This window comes from Electrophorus electricus, chromosome 16 (genome assembly GCF_013358815.1).
Source record: "Electrophorus electricus isolate fEleEle1 chromosome 16, fEleEle1.pri, whole genome shotgun sequence".
NCBI lineage: Eukaryota > Metazoa > Chordata > Actinopteri > Gymnotiformes > Gymnotidae > Electrophorus > Electrophorus electricus.
This window is the reverse complement of record NC_049550.1, coordinates 9,911,617-9,932,988: the sequence shown is the minus strand read 5'-3', so window position 1 is coordinate 9,932,988 and position 21,372 is coordinate 9,911,617. Positions and strand designations below refer to the sequence as shown.

At 40.4% G+C, this 21,372-nt stretch overlaps 3 protein-coding genes across 4 annotated transcripts in view; all 3 read left to right on the top strand.

The window, feature by feature from the left end:
- The window catches only part of LOC113578497 (male-specific lethal 3 homolog), a 66,578-nt gene extending 62,570 nt beyond the window's left edge, over positions 1-4,008 (top strand). For both annotated transcript variants that reach the window (XM_035534659.1, XM_027011812.2), the window contains one exon: positions 486-4,008. In XM_035534659.1, coding sequence (XP_035390552.1) covers positions 486-3,562 — 3,077 coding nt within the window. In that variant the 3' untranslated portion in view covers positions 3,563-4,008. The remainder of the gene's footprint in view (positions 1-485) is intronic.
- A 1,287-nt stretch (positions 4,009-5,295) lies between these two features.
- LOC113578505 (ribose-phosphate pyrophosphokinase 2-like) lies at positions 5,296-14,273 on the top strand. The gene is made up of 7 exons (XM_027011790.2): positions 5,296-5,605; positions 7,650-7,833; positions 8,808-8,906; positions 9,319-9,443; positions 10,904-11,077; positions 11,868-12,027; positions 12,397-14,273. The coding sequence occupies exons 1-7, from the start codon at positions 5,484-5,486 to the stop codon at positions 12,487-12,489; spliced, it is 957 nt and encodes a 318-aa protein (XP_026867591.1). The 5' UTR covers positions 5,296-5,483; the 3' UTR covers positions 12,490-14,273.
- A 942-nt stretch (positions 14,274-15,215) lies between these two features.
- chst10 (carbohydrate sulfotransferase 10) lies at positions 15,216-21,032 on the top strand. Its single transcript, XM_027011819.2, has 6 exons — positions 15,216-15,354; positions 16,773-16,900; positions 17,128-17,237; positions 18,552-18,786; positions 19,094-19,199; positions 19,559-21,032. Exons 2-6 carry the CDS (start codon positions 16,798-16,800, stop codon positions 20,106-20,108), a joined length of 1,104 nt encoding a protein of 367 aa, XP_026867620.1. The 5' UTR covers positions 15,216-15,354; positions 16,773-16,797; the 3' UTR covers positions 20,109-21,032.
- Positions 21,033-21,372: the final 340 nt, after the last annotated feature.

Below are 21,372 nucleotides of genomic sequence, written 5' to 3'. Positions count from 1 at the left end.
TTTCCTTTGCATATTTAAAGAGATATAGTCAATTAACTGTATTTATTTAGGGGCTTTAGGGGCTTCAATGAAGTACTTTATACAATCCATAAAGTATTTTGAAATTCATTAAAATAGAAAAAAAAATAATAATTTTTTTGTTTAATGTGCAAAAAAGCAGGATTGTCCAGGAACCACACCAGCCCTTTGTGGCTAGGATGGAACACCCAGAGTCAAAAGTCAAAATGAAGATAAAAGCACTACAGAAAAAAAAGGAGTAAAATCTATACAAAATGTTCAAAGTTCAGGAACTGTGAGCAAGTTAACGTAAAATTATGTGTAATTTGATGCTGTCATTTACACTAATGGTCCATTTTTAAATAGTTACTTTTCATTTCAACTTAATTACAATTTGATGAAGGCTACAGCAGGTACAGGAAGTGACATAAATGTGTTATACACTTAAAAAATGTATTAAAAACTTATTTTTCTCTTGTTGCCTATAGGTAATGGCATATCAAGAGCTTTCAGCCCAGAGTCCTCATCAGATTCAGGAAATGAGACCAATTCCTCAGAGATGACTGAGAGCTCAGAACAGGCTGCAGCTAGCAGGATCTCTGAGAATTCCATGCACCTTCTTATGGCCACCACAGAAGGTTATCAGCCCCTTCACGAGGAGAAGACAGAATTACCTGTCTCTCTTTACACTAGAGGGCCCATTCTGAAACCGTCACGCAGTGTCTCACGCAGCAAAGCGGCAGAGGCTGCGACTGTAACAGTGCCTTCAAAGCACAATTTACCTTCTTCTCACAACCTAGAGATGGAGCCAGAAACGATGGAAGACAAGTCCTTGAGGAATTACTTAGTTAAAGCTCACTCAAGCACACTTTTGAATGCTGGCAAACAACATAAAGCAACAGCAGCTGGGGGAAAGCGACACAAGAAAGTAACAGATGCCCAAGAAAAGTATAACACCTTCAGTGGAAGAGAAAGCCATAGAAGGAATCTGTTTGACGTTGAACGGACGTCTTGGTGTGAAAGGATCCAAGGGCAACAGCCTCTGCCAGAAAATGTGTCTGCGATGAGTCAGGGTGCAGGACCTCTTGGCACAGGAGAGAATTTAGCTGTTGGTAACAGTAGCCTCTTGACTGGACAAGGAGAGAAGCAGTGTAACACCCGCCCTCTCTCAGCAACAGCAAAGCCTCTGGATCCTGGACAGACTGAAGTACGCAAGGAGGACCATCAGGTCCATCCACCACTACGACAGGGTGTGGCGCGCTTGTGTGAGTACCACCTGGCCAAACGAATTTCCTCTCTGCAGAAGGGAACTCCGAGTTCCCTGCAAAGTTCCCAGCACTCCACTCCAGATGCTGGCTGCAGCACAGGGAGCAACACTTTCGTGGGCCCAGCAGACCCGCATCTCCATGCTCCGGACTGCCCACAACCACTCTTGGAACCCTCCTCCTCCTTACTTCTAGCCTCCAGGGACACCACTCATGCTGAGCCTGCTCTCCTGAAGACGATGCATCCGAACACATTTCCCCCTGGGTCAGATCCGTCCCTCAGTGCCCGGCCAACGAAAATCAAAGAAACCACAGGTACAGCTCAGAGGAGCAACCTTCTCAGTGATCTGCATGCAAACCACAGCAGTGTTAGAAGCCTAAACACAAAGGAGGAGAGTGAGGCTTACAGGCAGTTGATAAACTATTTAACAGTTAGCCAGATGCACCAGGAGGGCAGGCTACATAGGGCAGGAGTTGGGAGAGACAATAAGGGCAGCAAAAGGCATGTCACAAATAATCCAGTCCTTTTAGACCTTGTTAGAGGTAAAGGGAACATTGCTGCTAGATGTCCCTGCATGCCATCCTCCCCCTCACCCCTCCTCAACCCAAGTCTAGTGCAGCCCTCTCTAAAAGTGAAAAAAAGCCCTCAGATGTACCACTCGGCCACCTTGCCTGCTAAATTGAAGAGGAGTCCTGACTTGCATGCTCAGAGACCCGCCAGCAGCCATGAAATAAGGCCCAACCTTTCTGAAAGGAGAAGTTCGCTCTCTGGCCCTGAGGGCAAGTTAGAGCCAAACTGTAACTCCAGCCGGTTCCTGTCTCTAAATAGGAATGGCAGCGGAGGCATACCCCACGCCAGCACAGACGAATGGCTTGGGTCACACTGCGGGATGGAGCTTTTCATCCAGCAGATGCCTAATGATTGTCTTTGTCTCTCTAACACCCCTAGTGTAGCTCGAACAGAACACCCTGGAATGCTGTCAGGAGGAGGAGGAGGAGGAGGAGGAGGAGGAGGAGACCCACCTGCCATTTTACCGAGGCATGTCAGAACCTGTGTAAGCCCTACACACTCGCCACCACCGGTCCCTCCCCCATCACAGCCAACACCACCTCCTCCACCTCAATCAAGTGTATCAGTGAGCACCAGCCAGAGTGTTTCGGCACAAAATCTGGCCATCCCGCTTAGACAGAACCATGTCCATATGATTGCTCAAGGGTTCCATCAGTGTGACTCTGACATCATTAGTCTGAGACGGGGCAGAGATCTTAGAAGAAGTTCCAGTAGTCTAACCACAGGCTCTGGGAGTATTGAGGCACTGTTCGAGAAAGCACGGGCAACATCGATGGGCAGAATTCAGCAGGGGAATGTCCAAGCCACCGAGCCACAACTGCAGAGAAGACCTACCAAGATGAGGCTGTCAAAAAGCTACTCACAAGGCTCCATGGCTTCCCATAGCAGTTGCTGGTCTATAAGCAGTAAAGACAGCAGGGGGGCCTCTGTCATACTTCCACTCCAGAAGGACACTAAGCAGATGAAGGCCTCACAGAAGCTGGATACCCGTAACTGGAGCTGCAATGGTCCGTTCAGCTCCTGCTTCTTCAAAAGGAAAAAGCAGAGTGAGGAGGATGATGGGGTTATGGAGGGTTTAAGGAGACGGGAATTGGATGAAGCAGGACTGTCCCAGAATAACACCAATCCTGCCCTAGATGCTACTGAAGAGCATCTATATGGGGATGTCCTGACCAACATGACCTTTGGGGACAGACTGGCCCGTGTCAATGCACTGAAAGACCGCATGTATGTCTTCCCTGCTGATTTCTCTGACATTCGGAGGGATGCAAGTGAGCTGATAGCTCTAGTTCGCTCCAGCATTGGTCGTCTTGGTGACCGAGGTGGCCCATCCATGCAGGCACAGGAGCTGACCCAGTACAAGCAGCTGCTGGCCACAGAGTCGAAGGAACTTGGCCGGGCATGTCAGAGGGTTGCCCAGGCCCACAGCAGTCCAGAGGAAATGCTGCTGGCCATCACTTGCAGTTTCCAGGTGCTTTGCTGCATATCTGAGGTCTGCATGTGCTTGTTGCATGGCCTGGGTACCTCAGCCACTCAAGAGCAGTGCGAGGTCATTGCCAAGATCGACGAGGTCGTCATGAACTACATCTGCCTGCTCCGTGCAGCCGAGGCAGCTGCAGGAAGTGCCCCTGAAGACCAAAGTGTCAAAGCACTTGCGCGCCACTCCAGCACCATGTCAGCTATCGCCAACACACTTACTCGCTCCCTTAGAGCACTGCTCAGCAAGTAGGTCTCATCCAGTGGAACTGAACCAGTCTGATATTTGCAAAGCCATAAATGGACATCTGGGTTGATTGAAGACTCCAAAATAATCAACTGTAATAAATATTCCTGTGGTGTGCATATTTATTTTATATGTAAAAATGTATATACATATACCTTTTAAATATACACAAAGCTATAGAACTTTTAAAGGAGCTTTAAAAATATATTCTTCAGCTACTACAATTATGTTAAAATGATGTACAGTCACATGTTGCAGTTTAAAATAGGGGATTTATTAAAGAGTTGTAATACTCATTATTTAAAATGGCTTCCCATTAGTTACTTTCAGTGTTTTTTTAATTGTCTAAAGTACATAATGAGATCCATAATACTCCAAAATAATATTGTACTTATTTAATGTTTTCCAAAGAAGCTTTGATGTCTTTCAAAAATAATGAATAATAAGAGTTATTCTGTTTTCTTTGTATTTTTAACATCATGGTTATGTTTCATTTATTTAAAAGGTTTTACAAATACCAACCCCCATTACAATTTAAAAATGTATCCACTTAATTACCATCATTCTTCATTTTCTTCGTGAATCTCCAGAAACCAATAAAGTGTTCAAAGTGTAGCAAAATCAGTCATCTTATTTTTTTATTGACTCATTAACTGATTACATGATAAATTATATAATTAATCGTTTTATCTACGTACCACAAGAAAGAAAGGACAGCACTGTTTGTTTATTTTGTTTTGTTTTTTGTTTGTTTGTTTGTTTGTCGTGGGGGGGGTGTTGTTTGAGCATACTAAGAACTAACAGCTTTAGAAGTATTTAAGACACATCTGATTAAGCAATGATATATTATTATACATCCAAAGATGTATTGTTTTATGTTCACTTACCATTGCATGCATAACACACAGCCTTAGTTTTTGGTCTATATAAGTTAGAATTTATGCATATGTCAGTATAATTGTTATGTTCAGTTTAATTCAGAGTAATATTCAGTTTAGGGAATTGGAAGCTTGTGTTATCATCACTAACAGATGAAAGCAGACTAAAATGTGACATCTTTTAACCAAATTTCAGTTTGCACAAATAAAGGTTACAGAAAATCGGCCTCAGCTAATTTCGTTCACTAAGGAAAATCAAGTGAAGTACCACAATTGCAGATGTGAAACTGCATACATAATTGTCTGAAGGCAAGAAGGGTTTGCTGGAACTTAGCTGGCAAGAATTTAAAACAACAATCAAAGAACAGAATAGAATGTCCTGTAAGAACTGAAGTGACTGCAATATACACACCATATCCACAAGGAGGGCCATGTTTAATAAAACAGGAGAAGCTGAAATCTGCCAGAATTTCACAGTAATGTCAGTGCTATAGGGACATGTTCTTGTAAACTGATTATATATGCTTTATAGTCAAGATTGACTGTAATTTCTTATACTGGCAAAGAGTTATATTTCTTGATGGACTGGTTGCATGGCCTACATGCATTGTAATGTCTTACACATTTGCAATAAACAGTTGATTCAGCCCTAGATTGCAAACACATAGTCTATCTCACTCTCAAAGGCCATAAAACAAAAATGTTTCAGCGGTTAACTGCAGGGAACAGATATTAAGTAACCGCCAGACTCCTTATCTGTGTCATCACACTAATGTAATATTTAACTACTCTTCTGTATCCAGCCCATGAGGCAATAACACACAAGCACTTCCGCTTTCCTTTTTCATTTTTTTTTCCTTTTTGGGACGTAGGACCGCTGTCATTTCCTCTTTGCCGGTTGCTTCGCTTCGTGATGTTGTAGGATGCTGATCTCTTGCTTTAGAGTGCTTTAATTTGTCCGTCTCCTTGCATTGGAGCAACATATATTCTTTACAGCGAATTCTACCTTCTCACCTTTGCGCACTCATACGTCTGCCGTCCCTCCAAACATGCCGAACATCGTACTTTTTAGCGGGAGCTCTCACCACGATCTGTCGCAGAAAGTGGCTGATCGTCTCGGACTGGACTTGGGAAAAGTGATCACAAAGAAGTTCAGTAATCAGGAGACTTGGTAAGTTAGTTGCGCTGAATGAGTTTACAGTCCCTTAATAACTTCTCCGAAACTAGATAGTTAAAGGTTTTGGCTTGCTGTCTTTAAACCAGGTAGCTAGCTATCTTGATTGTTCTGGATACCCACATGTGTTTACAGCTAATTTAGCTATGTAGCTAAGTAGCATCCAAGTTATGTCTGTTATAGATGTGGCTTTAGCTAACTAGCAAGCAACATTTAAGGGCGTTTTGAGATTGTATTTCCACTGAAATGCGATATCCTGGTTGTAACTGTAGTTTAACCTAGCTAGCTATTACCTTGCTGCATATTAGGCTACATTTCGCAATTGCAGTTGTCGCTGTTGCGTATTTAACCTGGTTACATGTTTGTTTACCATATAAGTTAGCCTAGCTAGCTAGATACTGATAATTAGCAAACAGAAAAAAATATGTTAGTTGTTAAAATTTGGATACAATGAATCTAATCATTGGCTGAAAACGTGGCGCATTTTGGCATTAAGTTGTTTCACGCTGTTTGCATTGTCTTGTGTAATGTTTGATGCCATTTCCTAACCGCGGGTTATCTTATGTGCTTACTGCTTACTCGAAAGCTGCTAAAGTAGCCAACGTAAGACTAACCTACTTAAAAAAAGCCATTCCTCTGTATGGCGCAATATGAGGTCATGTAGATTGCAGTCTTTTTTTCTTTCTTTTTTATTGCCACTATAACCATTAATTAAAATGAATGAATGAATGAATGAATGAACGCGAACCGTTTTTTGTAGGTTGAGGACTGAAAGTTCCAAGCTACTGTTAGAGAATATATTATTTATAAATATGATGTATATTATTTTATAAAAATCATGTTGTAATGACAGTCTGCAAACCCTTTATGTGACACATCAAAGATTGTCCTGTATCTGACCAAAACTGTTTATGGTTATTGGATCATGTGAATGTTGTGCTTCACCAAAACTCTCACTTTGAACCAATAATCAGGCTGTTCACTGCCAAGATTTTAAAAAAAGTTACGATTTGTTTCAGGGTTAATTTGCATATTGCATCCCTCTGCAGTATGAATACACAAAGGCCAACATTGCAAAAATATCATAAAAAATGATGGGTTGCCCTGATATTTTAGCCAAACCCCCAGCCACCCAGCCTGTGTTTCTGACAGCTACTTAATTCATTTAGCTTGACAACATTGCAGATTCAGCAATGGGCCTGATGACTCCTGCATGAGGTTGAATCACTTGTGTGTCAGCATCATTAGAAGGTCAGCATAATGCATTCAGCATCAACTTGCAATCATTGCAGTTGCGTGCCATAGAATATGTTAAAGACAAACTGCCAAACACTTAAGTGACATGGTTAAATACTGGCAAATGGTATTTATTCATTTGACCAAAATAGTCTTTCTATTTGTCTTTCTTTACCTGTCAGATGACACAGGTAGAGAGAGACAAATGGGAGAATTTTACTGCACAAAGTTTTTTAGAACAGTTGTCAAGCTTTCTTTTTATCATCTTGAGTCCTTTCTGTGTAAGGTGAAGAGGAGGTTTTAATCACACACACAACTAACTCTGCCTTCTTCATATGTCTGCAGCAAATGAGGAATTTTGTCCTGCTTTTAATGTGTACATTGTGCCAGTTTTTGATGAAGATTTTTTCATTTCGGATAGTGATGATGATCTGTCCATCTGCAAAATTTATCCAGACTTAAGGAAGTTTCCTTTTCAACATTTTTATTGTTGCTCATGTACAATGTCAGGTTCCCTAGCAAAATAAGAAAGTGCTCAAAGATCAATAAAATAAGTAAAAATCAGCTAAAGATATCAAACCTATAGAAGATTAAAAGTTGAAAAGCTATATTGAAAAATTATTGTTGTATTCTTTTATTGATTTTTATTTTTGGTTTCAGTCACATGAGCTTTAATAATGAGCTTTAGTTTTAAGGTCTCCAGAAAGAAAAGAACTTGTGTTCCAATATACATTACAGTGACGGTGGTTATGGTGGTGGTAATGATGAAGGCGACGTCAACCCTCACTGTGATCTCTTCCAACAGTGTGGAAATAGGCGAGAGTGTGCGCGGCGAGGATGTATACATCGTGCAGAGCGGCTGCGGCGAAATTAATGACAACCTGATGGAGCTGCTCATCATGATCAACGCCTGTAAGATCGCCTCGGCGTCCCGTGTCACCGCCGTCATCCCCTGCTTCCCCTACGCAAGGCAGGACAAGAAGGACAAGGTTAGAGCCCTTCCCCATGAAGAGGGTGTTGGTAGTAGCACACTGTTAGTCAGGAGAACACCTGCAAATGCTGATTTTATTTTAGCTAAATGCTCAAAGTAATCTATAGTCTGTTTCCTGAATTTGTAGCTTTGGTGGTGTCGTCTGGAGTGCCGAAACACATTTCAGCTTTGTGGGTTTTAGAAATGATCATTTTGCATCTATATATCTACTGAAAGCTTGAATAATTTTTCATTTTATTCTATGATAATTATGTAATTTCACTGAACAATAGGCTGACAGTCAAAATTCCTAAAGCATAAAAGCAAATCTACATTAAAAACCTATGTAAATTTAAAAACCATCCAAAGGTGCCTTTAAAACAATATGGAACCTCCCACCCCACCAGCAACAACCAATCATGAGCCCCTCCCCCACCCCAGTTCACCGTGTCATTCCTGCAGGGGACCCTGCACTCTCATCATCCTTTCAGGAGTATCTCCGCAGACACTGTGGAATTTTATCTGTTGTTATCTGCCATCAGTCCCAGATGTAGCAACCTGTGGGTGTAATTGATCCTCGTTCCCCCTTGGGGTCATGCTGAAGGCCTTGCTAGCCTTTGTATGCAGCAGGTTTGGTGTGGTCTCATGCTGAGCACTGGTAACTGTTTTTCAGTTGATCATAGCACACTCCAGTGAGAGTGCATTGTGAACTTCTTAATTTATTTTTCAAAGTTGTCAGTTTACCAAATTGCTATCAAAAGATATTTTTTTTAAGGTTGTGAAAATAAATATCCTCTGATCTCACTAGTATTTGCCAGAAAAGCAGAAGAATGGTTTGTCAGATACAAGAACCTCAAGTTAACAGGGTTTATTTGCTATGTAATCCTCTACTAGTTCAGCTCCCTTAGTAAAGGCAACCCACACCTGATGTGGATGTACTCTAAAATTTGGAGCACATAAATGGAACAAAAACAAAAAATGTTCCCTGTCTAGAGTCGAGCACCCATTTCTGCAAAGCTGGTTGCAAACATGCTGTCAGTGGCTGGAGCAGACCACATAATCACTATGGATCTCCATGCTTCACAGATACAGGTAAGACTCAGACCACAAGATGGTGAATGCATGATAAAAAGGCTTATTTGTTTCTTGGTGTTTTCTTCATACTGGGCAGTTGGTGCTCTTTCTATTTTTATACAAAAGACTTGCAAACATTGTTCCATTAGTCCCAGATTCAGGCTTTAATACTGTTTGCTAGTCTCTGCTTAATATGTTTTCTCTTTACTGTAGCAACAGGGGCTGGCTGGTCACTAGTCACCTATTACCTGGTCATGGCTAATGCTGTAGCATTTCATGTACTATGCATGGTGCATACCATTAATGTGTTATATATTGGTAGTATGGTGGGCGGTTTGATGGAAATATGACATGAAGTCAGTGACAGCTGTGCTAAAACAAGGGCCTCTTCAAAATCCTCTTGTTTGTTTGGCGTCCACACCCACCCCAGGGTTTTTTCGACATTGCTGTAGACAACCTGTATGCGGAACCGGCAGTCCTTCAGTGGATCCGAGAGAACATTCCGGAGTGGAAAAACTGCATTATCGTGTCGCCGGACGCAGGTGGTGCAAAAAGGTAGTTTATGTTTTGAAGTATTTGTATATTTCATATAATTGCTAAGGGCCAGTGGTCGAGCACATGAGGAAGAGACAGCTTTCATAAAGAGCCTTGAATGTTATGCCAGTGTGGGACATATGGTCCTCTGAAGCTCACCTCTCCAAGAGCTAATCAGACAAAGCAGTGGTGTCAAGGTTGTCAGTGTGGTTTGCTGAGGAGGGTGAATGGCATTTCTCTGAGTGTTTACAAATGTACCCAATTACTGGATAGGTCTGTGACCAGAAGAGTTGAATGACTTGCACTACTTCTAGAAATCATTTGTGCTGTTTTCTTTTTACTTTATGTAAGATTTAATGCCAAAGACGTTTACATCAGGTATGAACTTGTAGAAAGACTTTAAATAAGCCAATTAAACAAATTATATTTAATAACTCTGATGTAGAAATTATATGTGAGGTTATATGACTTACAGAATTTTTTTTTTCAAACAGCAGGTCTTAGAAAACAATTTCTGTGTAAATGTAAACATTCATAAAGTTCTGACTGCAAACAAAATGTACAACTGCCACACATAGGATCTGTGTTAATTCCAAAAGATTTCATAATGTTTTCCTTTCTTTAAAAGTAAACTAACTTCATTGCATTTTTGCATAAACATTTAACTAATGAGGTTAATAATACAATTGATCAAAATGTAATACAATTAAAAGTAATATTAAACTTTCAGGTGAACAGGTCCAATACATAGGAAAGGTGAGTTTTGATTGTCCAAAATAAATAAATATCAATATTCACTGTAAAATGCTGTTTGACTTATAAAATAAGTTGAGATCTTATAAAATAAGTTGAGTGCAATCATATCAATACAGCGTATATGCCTGTAAATGCTTTGTGTTAATGACCTTATACTGATGGCCAACAGGCTCCATTTAAAGTGACAGACCTAAATATAGCCTATTGTGTAGGTGCAGTGGAAAATGGCCCAACTTGGCACCGTTAGTGAGCTGGTTTCCTGGGATTTCAAGGAGACATATCACCATAACTATCTTGGCTGTTTGCTGATGAACATGTTTCACAAATAACACTGGCATTGCAATGATCCAAGGCAGATAAGAGCTTGAAGGGGCTTTTCTCCTGTGTGAACTGATTTACATTCACGTTTACATTCACTTCCTCATAGCCTCAGCATAGGGCCACCACTATGCTGTTTGAGAATCTCACAAAGTACCTTTAATCAGATTTAATCCAACTGATAATGGTGCAAAAAAGCCTCATTCCTTTGATTGTTGACCAGATTATATTCCATGGGGCATCTATACATCTAAATTTGACTTTAGTACTTTCTAAAGGGACCGGTTTACTTCAGGCTAAAATTCAGCACCAGAGATTCAGGGGTATTCATCAGTGCCCTGCACTGCTGGCCTCTTCGTCTCAGCCGTTGACCGCCTCAGGTTATTCCTACGGTTCTGCATCCTCAGGGTGACGTCCATCGCTGACCGCCTCAACGTCGAGTTCGCACTCATCCACAAGGAGCGTAAGAAGGCCAACGAGGTGGACCGCATGGTGCTGGTTGGTGATGTGAAGGACCGCGTGGCCATCCTTGTGGATGACATGGCCGACACGTGTGGCACCATCTGCCACGCTGCCGATAAGTAAGTTCAGAAACTCTACTGCTCTTAAGGTTAGGGACCACAAAACCCGCAACAAATTCTGAGATGCTTGCATAATGTGTTACAACAAATGTTTGGGGGTTTTTTTCTTCTTCATAAGAAATGTCTAGTGTCTGCTTGAACATTTTACACCCTAACTCGCAGGTTCTCAGTCGTGCTATGTTTCTTAAATAATAGAATGCCGTTTTAGTAATGTTATTAATTTATGGTTTAAAAGTTAATTGGAGAGGGGTCTTAACCGTACAGTGCAGAATTAAATGCCAGAGCTTGCCGCTTTTTCTGCTGCTATTGAGACTATGTCGCTAAATGCAACGTTGTGCATTTTTGGCCTGCACAAATTCACCTTTTGATTATTGACGAGGATTTAAATTTAATGCTAAACACTGACTTTCCTGGTTTTAACAAATACATTTTGTTGGTATTGCAAACATTGCTGTTATGTTTTGGTATTTGTTTAAGGCTCCAGCATCTTGCTAAATGTATCATGGCCCTGCCCCTTGGTGACAAGTGCACTGTTCAGATCTGGCATAGCCACCTTGATACAAGATATTGCATAACTTATTTATAAAAAAATAAAAACAATACTTTTCTTTTACCATGCAGCAAAAAAACAGTTAATGTGTGCACCCCTAACCTGGAATGATGTTTCCATAACAGGCATCCTCTTTTTTCCTTCCTAATGTTATGTAGGAAGGTAAACATAGTTGTTGCATAATCTCCTTCTGGTCTAGTTCTAAATGCTTCATTTCTTTGTCTGGACTTGGGCTGTTAGGTTGATCTCTGCGGGTGCTGTGAAGGTCTATGCCATCCTCACCCATGGCATCTTCTCTGGTCCTGCCATCTCACGCATCAATGGTGCTCCCTTCGAGGCCGTGGTTGTCACCAATACCATACCACAAGAGGAAAAGATAAAACAGTGTCCCAAAATTCAGGTAGTCTTTTTCATGTGTGCTGTTACTAGATGCAAGGTTATTGCTATGATTTAGTACGTACCCTAGCTTATCAAATGTCAGGTTTTTATGTTCATGGTTTTGCTACTTGATTTTTTTAAACAATTTTGCTTGTAATTCTTCTGTTTACCTTGCTAATCCTAAACAAAATATCACTGTACTTTTGTGGCTGAGACTGCAAAACCAGTGAAAAAGAAGCTGGCCCATTGCCACCAAAAAGCACACCTATATAAATAGGTGAAAAGTCTTGTGATTCCATAATGACTGGCCTTTGCTTCAGAGCATTGCATTTTCAGCTTGCACTGACTGAGTGGCTGAGGGTAATTCTAACCAGTGTGCTGTCCTTTCTAGGTCATCGACATCTCAATGATCTTAGCAGAGGCCATTCGGAGAACCCATAACGGCGAATCGGTCTCATACCTTTTCAGCCATGTGCCCATGTAAAGACATGGCAAGAAGAGTGCTTGGACTTCCTTCCTCAGCCATCAGTCATTTCAGTAGCCAATGGGCATCCTAGGTGTCAGTCATTGATGGTAGCAAGTGACTGGCTCTTGCACATCACTTTCATCATTCAATAGTCAAACCAAACTGTTTTTCTGGACAGTCTGTGTATTTATGTGGGGAATTATTATTTTCGGTTATTGTACACACCAGCCCCTGCCCCATAGCCCCCTTTTTTGGTCTGTCACTGTCTTGGATCTGGGTTCTGACCAAAGATCTTGTTCCCAATTTTGTACTTATTTTTTATTATTGGGTCACCTTAAAAAAAACATTTCATTATTGACCCCTTTACTCTCCCTGTATTGAGTGCATGTTTAGCAGTCACACAACAGACATATCTTTGTAATCCGTCTCCTCAAAGTTGTCTCAGACTCTTCACGTTACTACAATCAGATGTCGTTTCCCAAAAACCTTAGCAGCACAACAGATTATTGTAAAACAGCAGAAGTAATTTTGCTACAGTCAGTACCAGCTCATCATGATCAGACCACCAGTGTTGTGGAATATCAGGAACCACTTAGTAAAGCAGAGTGTACTTGTACACTAGATTTAAATAATGATCAAACACAATCACTTCTTGATATGAATAATGAATCACCAATAAAGGTGATTCATTTTACAAACCAAAGTGATACTTTGACTTACAATGTCTGTCTTCAATAGGACAGTGGTTTTCTTTCTCACAAGCTAACATTAATGTACAACAAAAAATAAGTATACCAGGTTAGTTTGTTTTTGACACATTAGGAATTAGAGGTGAACCATGTGACTGAGTCTACAAAAGTCTATTTAGAAACAAAAGATGGGAAGCTATGGTACATGTCAGTTGATATCTTAATGCCATTGAAAACTTAAGAAGTCAGCAATGGATGAGACCAGTCATCCACTGCAGCTGTGGAATTTAAATGTGAAAGTCTTAACTGTTGCACCTTCAGAAAGATGACTACATGCAGTTGGATTGTATCAGAATGGCTCATAGACTGTTTCAGATGTGACATGGAAAGACCCCACTGGCCTTTAAATGTTGAAATTTGTATCTGTTGTTGATTTCCTGGACTGCATGCATTCCATTTCATTGCATTCAGGTTTTGAGAATTTGTAATCTTGTAGCCTTACATGTCTAACAAACAGCACATAGACTGCTCATTCCAGCAATGGTTCCTTTTTCCAATTGAGCATAAAGTCAGCACTTTATATTGTTCCACACAATGTTAGCAGCTGAACACCGTCACTGCTAAGCTACAAGCTATTATTTCCAACTGGTTGAAAGCAGCTCTTTGTGTAGTGGAACAGCAGTAGGTGGTGGCCTCCCATGCTGATCCAGGAGTAGCTTCCAGAGCTTTGCCAAACCATAGCCAATCCCTGTAGAAAAAGGGTGTTCAGTCCTTCAAAATCTATCCATTCTCCACAACCCACTAGAACCATTATAAGAGATTTTTAAAACTGGTCAACACTAAAGGACAACCTCTGCCAGCAAGAATGAAGTGAATGGACATTGTGGTGCAGGGATCGCTTCTATCCAGTGGAAAGGTGGCTTAGCAGAACATCAGCCTTTCCTGGTTTCATTTCTGGCAGTAGTTGAAGACTCCTTTTTGCATATGTGTGAGTGGAGGACAGCTTCAGGCAGTGGAACTCCCCACATTGTCCGTGGTTTGAGTTGCCCACATATTACTTGTTTGTGTTAATGCATCATGTCTCATTTAAAATAAAGATTGCTTTCACAATGATTGATTGAGTATCTTTGGCTTGGAGATAGGAATTATAATCAGTTTTATAAAATTTGATATTTATTTTTATGCACATTACATTAAATAGAAGACATTTAAAATGTTTGGTTTTATTATGGAATGAAAGTTATATGGTGATTGAACAATTTGGAAAATTTCAAAGATAAAGTGTCAACAAATTGCCTACACAGAATCAGAAACCATTTGCAGCCAGTGGTCATTAGTGTCAGTATTATCAAATCTAGATATTTCATTTAACCCTTTTATACATTTTTTTTGCTGAATTAGTTAACACTGAATTACATCTAATTTTATGCACAAGGCTGCTATGACAGGCAGCAGCCACACCTGGATTCATACTCGGGCCTTTCAGGTGAGAAACCTGCTACTGTGCACTGACCACTAGACAATAGAGTCTGCTCTCTGACACAGCATTCAGAACAAACATTCGTCTTGATGGGTGACAATCTCTATCACAATGCCCTTTCCTTTTGGGGGGGACAGTATCTTTCACACTGCCCTCTCCTTCAGGGGGCATACCCCTGCGCTTCACACCTTCCATGTGTCTCACATGCATCCACCCATATCCATGTCCCTCACCAGGGGTTCACTCTGATTTGTTGTCCTTTGACCATGGATGGGTACACTCCTGATGGTCTAATGATACTATCCCACTTCTGACAGTTTGTGGAAAAGGCTGAGGGCAGCAACCTTTCACCGCCGATACAGCATCCAGAACACACGTACCTTCCTGAGTGACGGAACCGTCAGAGCTTCTTTTTTGCTTTTTGGTATTGTTTTATTTGTAATATATCTTAACAACAAATGCAAACTCTTCTCCCATAAACAGAATAGGTAAACACTATATTTATGGGGATTTATCGTCGACCAACAGGGGGAGTAATAAGGTTCCTATTCTATCGGCATTATGACAGGAGGCGCTCAAGCAAGCGCACGCATCATCTAACGGCCTCTACGAAAATGCTTAAGAAATTATGGAAAGTATTGAATATGTCGCATCAACGCGGCGAGAGAAGATGCTTCAGTATAAAGCAACGCAACTCTGACTTTCACTGATAAGGTAGACACTGCCTGTTTTTGAGTAGCTAGCTCGCTGGCATAAGTTATAAACCACGTTATAGTAGTTTTTCTGTGTAGCTCGTAAGCTATCCTAGATCTATGCATATATTCATTGTTGCTAGCTTTCAAAACATGTATCCTCGTTTTGCTTTTTTCTACATCAGATGATAATTATAAGCGCTACTCAAGATGATAAGCTTTAGTGGAGAATAGCTTTCTATCTTGTTCAGTTAGGTTAACTAGCGTTCCTCCCTCAGCAATGTTATGTTAAATTCACCCTTCACAAGTTGGCGCCGCCTTAGGATTATTTTTACGTAAATGGCATTATGGAAGAGCATGGATTTTTTTGCACGACAAATGAGTGCACAGTTAGACAAATTATGCTATAGCGAGTGCTTTCTGGAAATAAAATAGCTAGCGTTAGTTAACGTTAGGTAACCTAGGTTAGCTAGCGTTAGCTAGCCGTTATAACTAGCTAGCTGGCGTTAGCTTATGAAACAAGTCGGTTAGCTGTGTTCTTGTCTCAATACCAATTGTACCATGTACAGTACCATGTTTATTTGCTCACTATGTATAAATTGCCTTAATAAAAATAGTCTAGCACGAAAGTCCAAAAAGCGTTTTTCAATAGTAGGGGTAATTTTAATGGAAGTGCAGTATTTATTTGTGAAATGCTTGGCATTACAGATGGCGTAGAAATGACCTCCCACAGACTTCCGCTTGGAGTAAATTCATGATCGCGTTTAGAAATTCTAATGCACCAATAATGTAGCTAAATGACATCTGGGCTGTTAAAGAAATTTTATGTTGCGACCTGAGAAAGAACAGAAGGTTTTGTTAAACAGCTAGCAAACACTTTAACTGTACCAGTGATGTGTTTCTGCTCGTCCTTCAGTGAGAGTTCCGCTTTCATCCGCGCCACCCAATACCGTTAGTACTCCAGTACAAATGATGGCTACCGTTTCTTGAATCGAAAATTATATCCCGTGGAAGTCTGTGAGAGATATTTTGGACTGTCTATTACAGTAAAACCAAGCTTTTTATAAATTAAACCTATAAAACCACGGACGTTGATTTTTTTTCTTGAAGTTCAGCGCTATTCTATGCCTTTAACTTGAAATGTGCTGTGCTAACTTGTATTCTCCTAAGGAGCATCAGTGCTCAGGATCAGCAATCATGCCAGCCTGTCAAGGGCATGATAAAGAGCTGGCTGCTCTCGTAAACATTAGTCATATAGTATGGGCTGACTTTGCCTCACCTTCGCTCAAAGTCAGAAATGACCACATATACACAAAGAGTGCTAATAAACGTTAACTCTGTGCTTAGCATCTGTACTAATGTAGTTGTCTAGGTAGTAGTCATCTTCTAATGTTATTTAATTGGGGATTTGTTTACCTGTGTTGTTTCTTTTTGCCACAGGCTTTGTCGGCGTCTTCATGGCCCAATGATGCGCCGTCACTGGCTATTGGTTGGTGCCTGTGGGTGGGTCCTGCTCGTCCTTATGTTCGTCAGCAAGTTTATCAACTTCACCTTCAGGATGCCAGATGGTCTGCATCACACGTTCTCATCACACAGTGTCCTTGGCATTAGGCCCTGTGGCCTAAGGCAGTGATCTTAAGATAATAAAGAGCCTGTGAACAGTGACACATTAAACTTGATTAACGTAATATCCTGCTTATAGTATATAGGTGATGCACACAACTTGTGTATAGTTGTACCCTGTGTCATGTACATAGTAAATTTTAGAGATTTTCCAAACACACTGTATTTTCAGATTATGGAGGAAGAGTTGAAATGTTGAACTGGACCTTTCCATCTGTAAAGACTGAGAAGGCTCAGCTGGAGCAGCTTGTGCAAAAGGCAGATTCACAGCCATCTCCAGTGGTGAGTCAATTTGGTTGGCTATTGTTGCTACAAAAAAAATCCGATGTGAAAGATTTCATGTCAGAGCACCATCTGTTTTGCTCTGTTGTGCTTTTAGAAATGAGCTAGTTTCTAATGTTATCAAACTTTTTCTTTAAGTATTACCACATTAACTGAATCATGACAGGCTGTATTAGGGAACTGTGATGTAGATTAAACTCATGATTGCAGTGCTTATGGTTAAGAAGCTCCTCTCCTTTTATTTCAGTCAATTCATATCCAAAATTGCCACTAGAGGACATGGGCACCTTTCTTGTAAGAATATTACATAAACATGTGACTAGTCAGCTCTCAACCAATGTATGTGAGGGGTTTTTTTTGTTGTTGTTTTTTGCTTTTCCTTTATCATCTGTTGCATTATTTAGCATTATTTGCAACACTACAATATTTACTACATCCAAGTGTCATTCAGAATTACATATCAGAAATTTGCTAAGTATGGGTCAGGAGACTGCACTGATCATCAGTTCTTTTGCATGCTTATACCGTTTTCAGCAGAAGTCTAGAATGAGCATGCCAAATGCACAATAGAGAAGCCAAACTTAAGGCCAAACTCAAGTACTGAAAGAGCTGAGTGGAGAAGGGGAGAAGAGGTGGGGGAGGTAGTGCCCTAGATGAATAAGGCCTATGGCATTGTGCTCTTACCTCTGACCTTGATGCATTCTCTCACACAGACACATCGCTCCACCAAATAAGAAATCCAACACATTCAGAAACATAAGCAAAAACTAATGATCAAGAATAAGAAAGTGTGTGCTCTGTACAGTTCACATTTTATTGTGAACATTCAGCAAATGAAGCATGAGCAAATGTTCAGAGGAGTGAAGACAGTGCATTAGTTTTCTTCAGTCTATGCAGTGAATGTATTACTCTGTGATGTGTGTATGATTGGTCATCCACTGAGTCAACTGAGTAAAATGTCATTAATTTTTCCATATATTGCATATGGCATGGGTATTACAGGGTTTATGCTGACTTTTTGCTTATACTCAGCATAACTGGTTGGTAAATATATTTAATATAACAACCTTAACCAAAGATGGTACGTCTACTTTCGTGTACGGTAATCTATCTGACATGCCTTGGAAAGAATCCGATCATCATCTGATGCTAGTTAGCAGATTGTTGAGATGGTGAGGTAGGTTGGAATGTTACCAGACACCATGCACCTCACCCACCTCAAAATAAAAAACAAAAACAACAAAAAATTAATAGAAAATGGTCTGTGTGTGTTTGTGTGCGCGTGTGTGCCTGTGTACCTGCTCACATATGTAGTCCTCAGATAGCCCAGCTGAAGATGAGCTCTCAAACTGGGAGACAGTGACCATACGTCGTTTGCAGCTTTTATCAAGTGTTTGCAGGAACTCATCTCTCTGGAACCTCACTCACACTCCCTTGCGCAAGTTTGTCCTTGACCGCATCTTCGTGTGCGACAAACACAAGATCCTTTTTTGCCAGACCCCCAAAGTGGGAAACACACAGTGGAAGAAGGTGCTCATTGTCCTCAATGGTGAGAGATTTTGCTTACTGCACACTTTTTTTTTATTTCTGTATGTAGACATTAAGTATACTATTTTATCATTGTGTAGAGTTACAAAGCAAAGTAATCTTCCTCTAGTGTGCAAATCAATGTAATATATATCCCAAGTAAATATTAACATTATAACTTGCAATTTTATGAATTTATGAGCTGCAGTTCATATTTTGGATAACATCTCTTTTTCCATAGACATTATTTGTTTACTTTATGGTGACTGACTGTGTAACACTTCTGGCCATGTCCCTCACCACAGTGTGTCTTGTTTCTGGATTTTTAGGAAAGTTCTCCAAGGTTGAAGATATACCTGAGAATATGGTCCATGACCACGAGAGAAATGGTTTACCTCGCCTGTCCTCTATGAGTGACTCAGAGATCACTGAAAGGTCTGGAAACTTTTTGTGCTTAACTTACACTCACAGGCAGGGCAAAAAAAAGCAATACAATACCAATAAACATCTGGTCTGTATGAGTAATTGGAATTGGAAAGATTGTTTTACATGTTGTCTTTAAGACAAGGGTTTTTTTTTTGTTGTTTTTTGTATAGCTCATGTCATACACACATGTAATACAAAGTGTTTTACGTAAAGTATTAGAGCTAGTAAAGAACAAAAAATTATATACTGTTACAGTCCACTGAGATCCTCAGCACATTAATCTCCTACATTTATACTTTACATTCTCAATCTACATCCCTAGTGCCTTAAAAACTACTACTTAGTCTTTGATTTAAATGGTGTTTCAGGTTAAATAAATACTTCAAGTTCTTCATCGTCAGAGACCCCTTTGAGCGTCTCATATCTGCCTTCAAGGACAAGTTTGTGCAGAATCCACGTTTTGAGCCGTGGTACAAGCACAGCATAGCACCAGCCATCATACGCAAGTACCGCAAAAGCCACCGTGACACCGGCCATGCTGCCGGCCTGCACTTCGAGGACTTCGTCCGTTACTTGGGTGATGAGCCTGGTCGCCAGTACCTGGACCGGCAGTTCGGCGACCATATCATCCACTGGCTCACATACACCGAGCTCTGCGCCCCATGCAACATCTCGTACGACGTGGTGGGCCACCATGAGACACTGGAGCATGATGCACCCTACATCCTGAGGGCGGCCGGCATCGGTGGCCTGGTGACGTATCCCAGCATCCCACCGGGGATAACCCGCTACAACCGGACCAAGGTGGAGAGATACTTCTCTGGAATCAGCAAGCGCGACGTCCGCCACCTTTACGCTCGTTACCAGGGCGACTTCGGCCTTTTCGGCTACCGTAGACCCGATTTCCTGCTGGACTGATGCACAAATGGGGGGAAAAAGTGAGGCTTGGTTGAGTATTTTTATGGATCTTACCGCTTAAATGATATTTTGGAGTACTGAAGAGAGATGTAGGATTATCGACAAACGAGTAAATTCTGTTTTCTGACAGGTGGTTTTGTAAGCTATTGCCTCTTGTATACTTTATATTTGGACTAGTTTCATGATTTCTCTTATAATGGTGAAGGATAGAAGGAAAGGTTAAGGAAAGCTGTTCTTTGGACAGCGCCATGGGGCGGTTGTTAGGTGGAACAGCCCCACCTTACTGGATTTAAGGGTATGCAAATTGTACAAGTTTTATAGTCTTGATAAATGGTTGCTGCTGTATTGGCTATATGAACATGACAGTATCATATAAAGATGTTATTTAACAAATGTTGATTAGCTATTTAAGTAGTGGTAAATGATGAGATTCTTAACTCTTTTGAAGAGAGGTCTGCTTTAAAAGTAGACTTTGTGACTACAGAACCACAAAGTGGTCTTTCCTCAGATTTCCTGTAAAGCTAAACAAAAAAACATATCTTTCAGTTTTAAGTTATTATGTTGTGGTGAAAAGCATGTTTTAACAAATACTGAATTGTTGCCTCAATTTAAAGAAAGAAAGATACCTTGAAGAGTTGAGTACCTTGAAGAAAATCACAGAGTGGGATTTTAAAGTAACTAACTATTAATTGTACTATGAACTAATGATCAAATACTGCAGTCTCAAGATGACCATCTTGGTCATTTTTAAGATTTTGGATGTTGGGAACTTTTTGTTTGATATATACACACATTGACATTGACTTTGTCTTCCAAAACATTGCTTCTCATTCTCCTTTGATACAGGTGGTTTTCAATGTTGCTTTACTAATAGGTTATTATTGCAGATTCCCAATATAGATTTCTAATAAATATTAAAACATCTCACACTGAATGTTTATTTTTAAGCACTTCTCAAACTCCGATTGTAGTTAAATATATCTGTAAAAGTAAATGTATAGAGGTTGGCACAGACTGATAGTGACTTTATGCATTTTAAGTGGTGTTTTAAAAAATAATTCCAGTTGTTTCATTCTTATAGTAGCTTAGCCCAAAATACAACACTATAGGTATTGAAATAATGCTTAAAGTTCATTGGGCTTAGACATAGAATGGACAGGAATGATTAAAAATCATAAAGATATAGAGATAACACATTATGCATGTCAACAGATGAGCTGCAGACTTCAACAGTTCACTTACAAGTGTTTATTAGAAACAGGTT

What these genes read in the sequence shown, in the direction of transcription:
- LOC113578505 (XM_027011790.2), top strand. Translation starts at nt 5,484, where the DNA reads ATGCCGAACATCGTACTTTTTAGCGGGAGCTCTCACCACGATCTGTCG. An exon ending in TTCAGTAATCAGGAGACTTG is followed by an intron (nt 5,606 to 7,649) that starts GTAAGTTAGTTG and finishes CTCTTCCAACAG; the next exon opens with TGTGGAAATAGGCGAGAGTG. An exon ending in TCCATGCTTCACAGATACAG is followed by an intron (nt 8,907 to 9,318) that starts GTAAGACTCAGA and finishes CACCCACCCCAG; the next exon opens with GGTTTTTTCGACATTGCTGT.
- chst10 (XM_027011819.2), top strand. Translation starts at nt 16,798, where the DNA reads ATGATGCGCCGTCACTGGCTATTGGTTGGTGCCTGTGGGTGGGTCCTG. An exon ending in ATTCACAGCCATCTCCAGTG is followed by an intron (nt 17,238 to 18,551) that starts GTGAGTCAATTT and finishes TCACATATGTAG; the next exon opens with TCCTCAGATAGCCCAGCTGA. An exon ending in GGTGCTCATTGTCCTCAATG is followed by an intron (nt 18,787 to 19,093) that starts GTGAGAGATTTT and finishes CTGGATTTTTAG; the next exon opens with GAAAGTTCTCCAAGGTTGAA.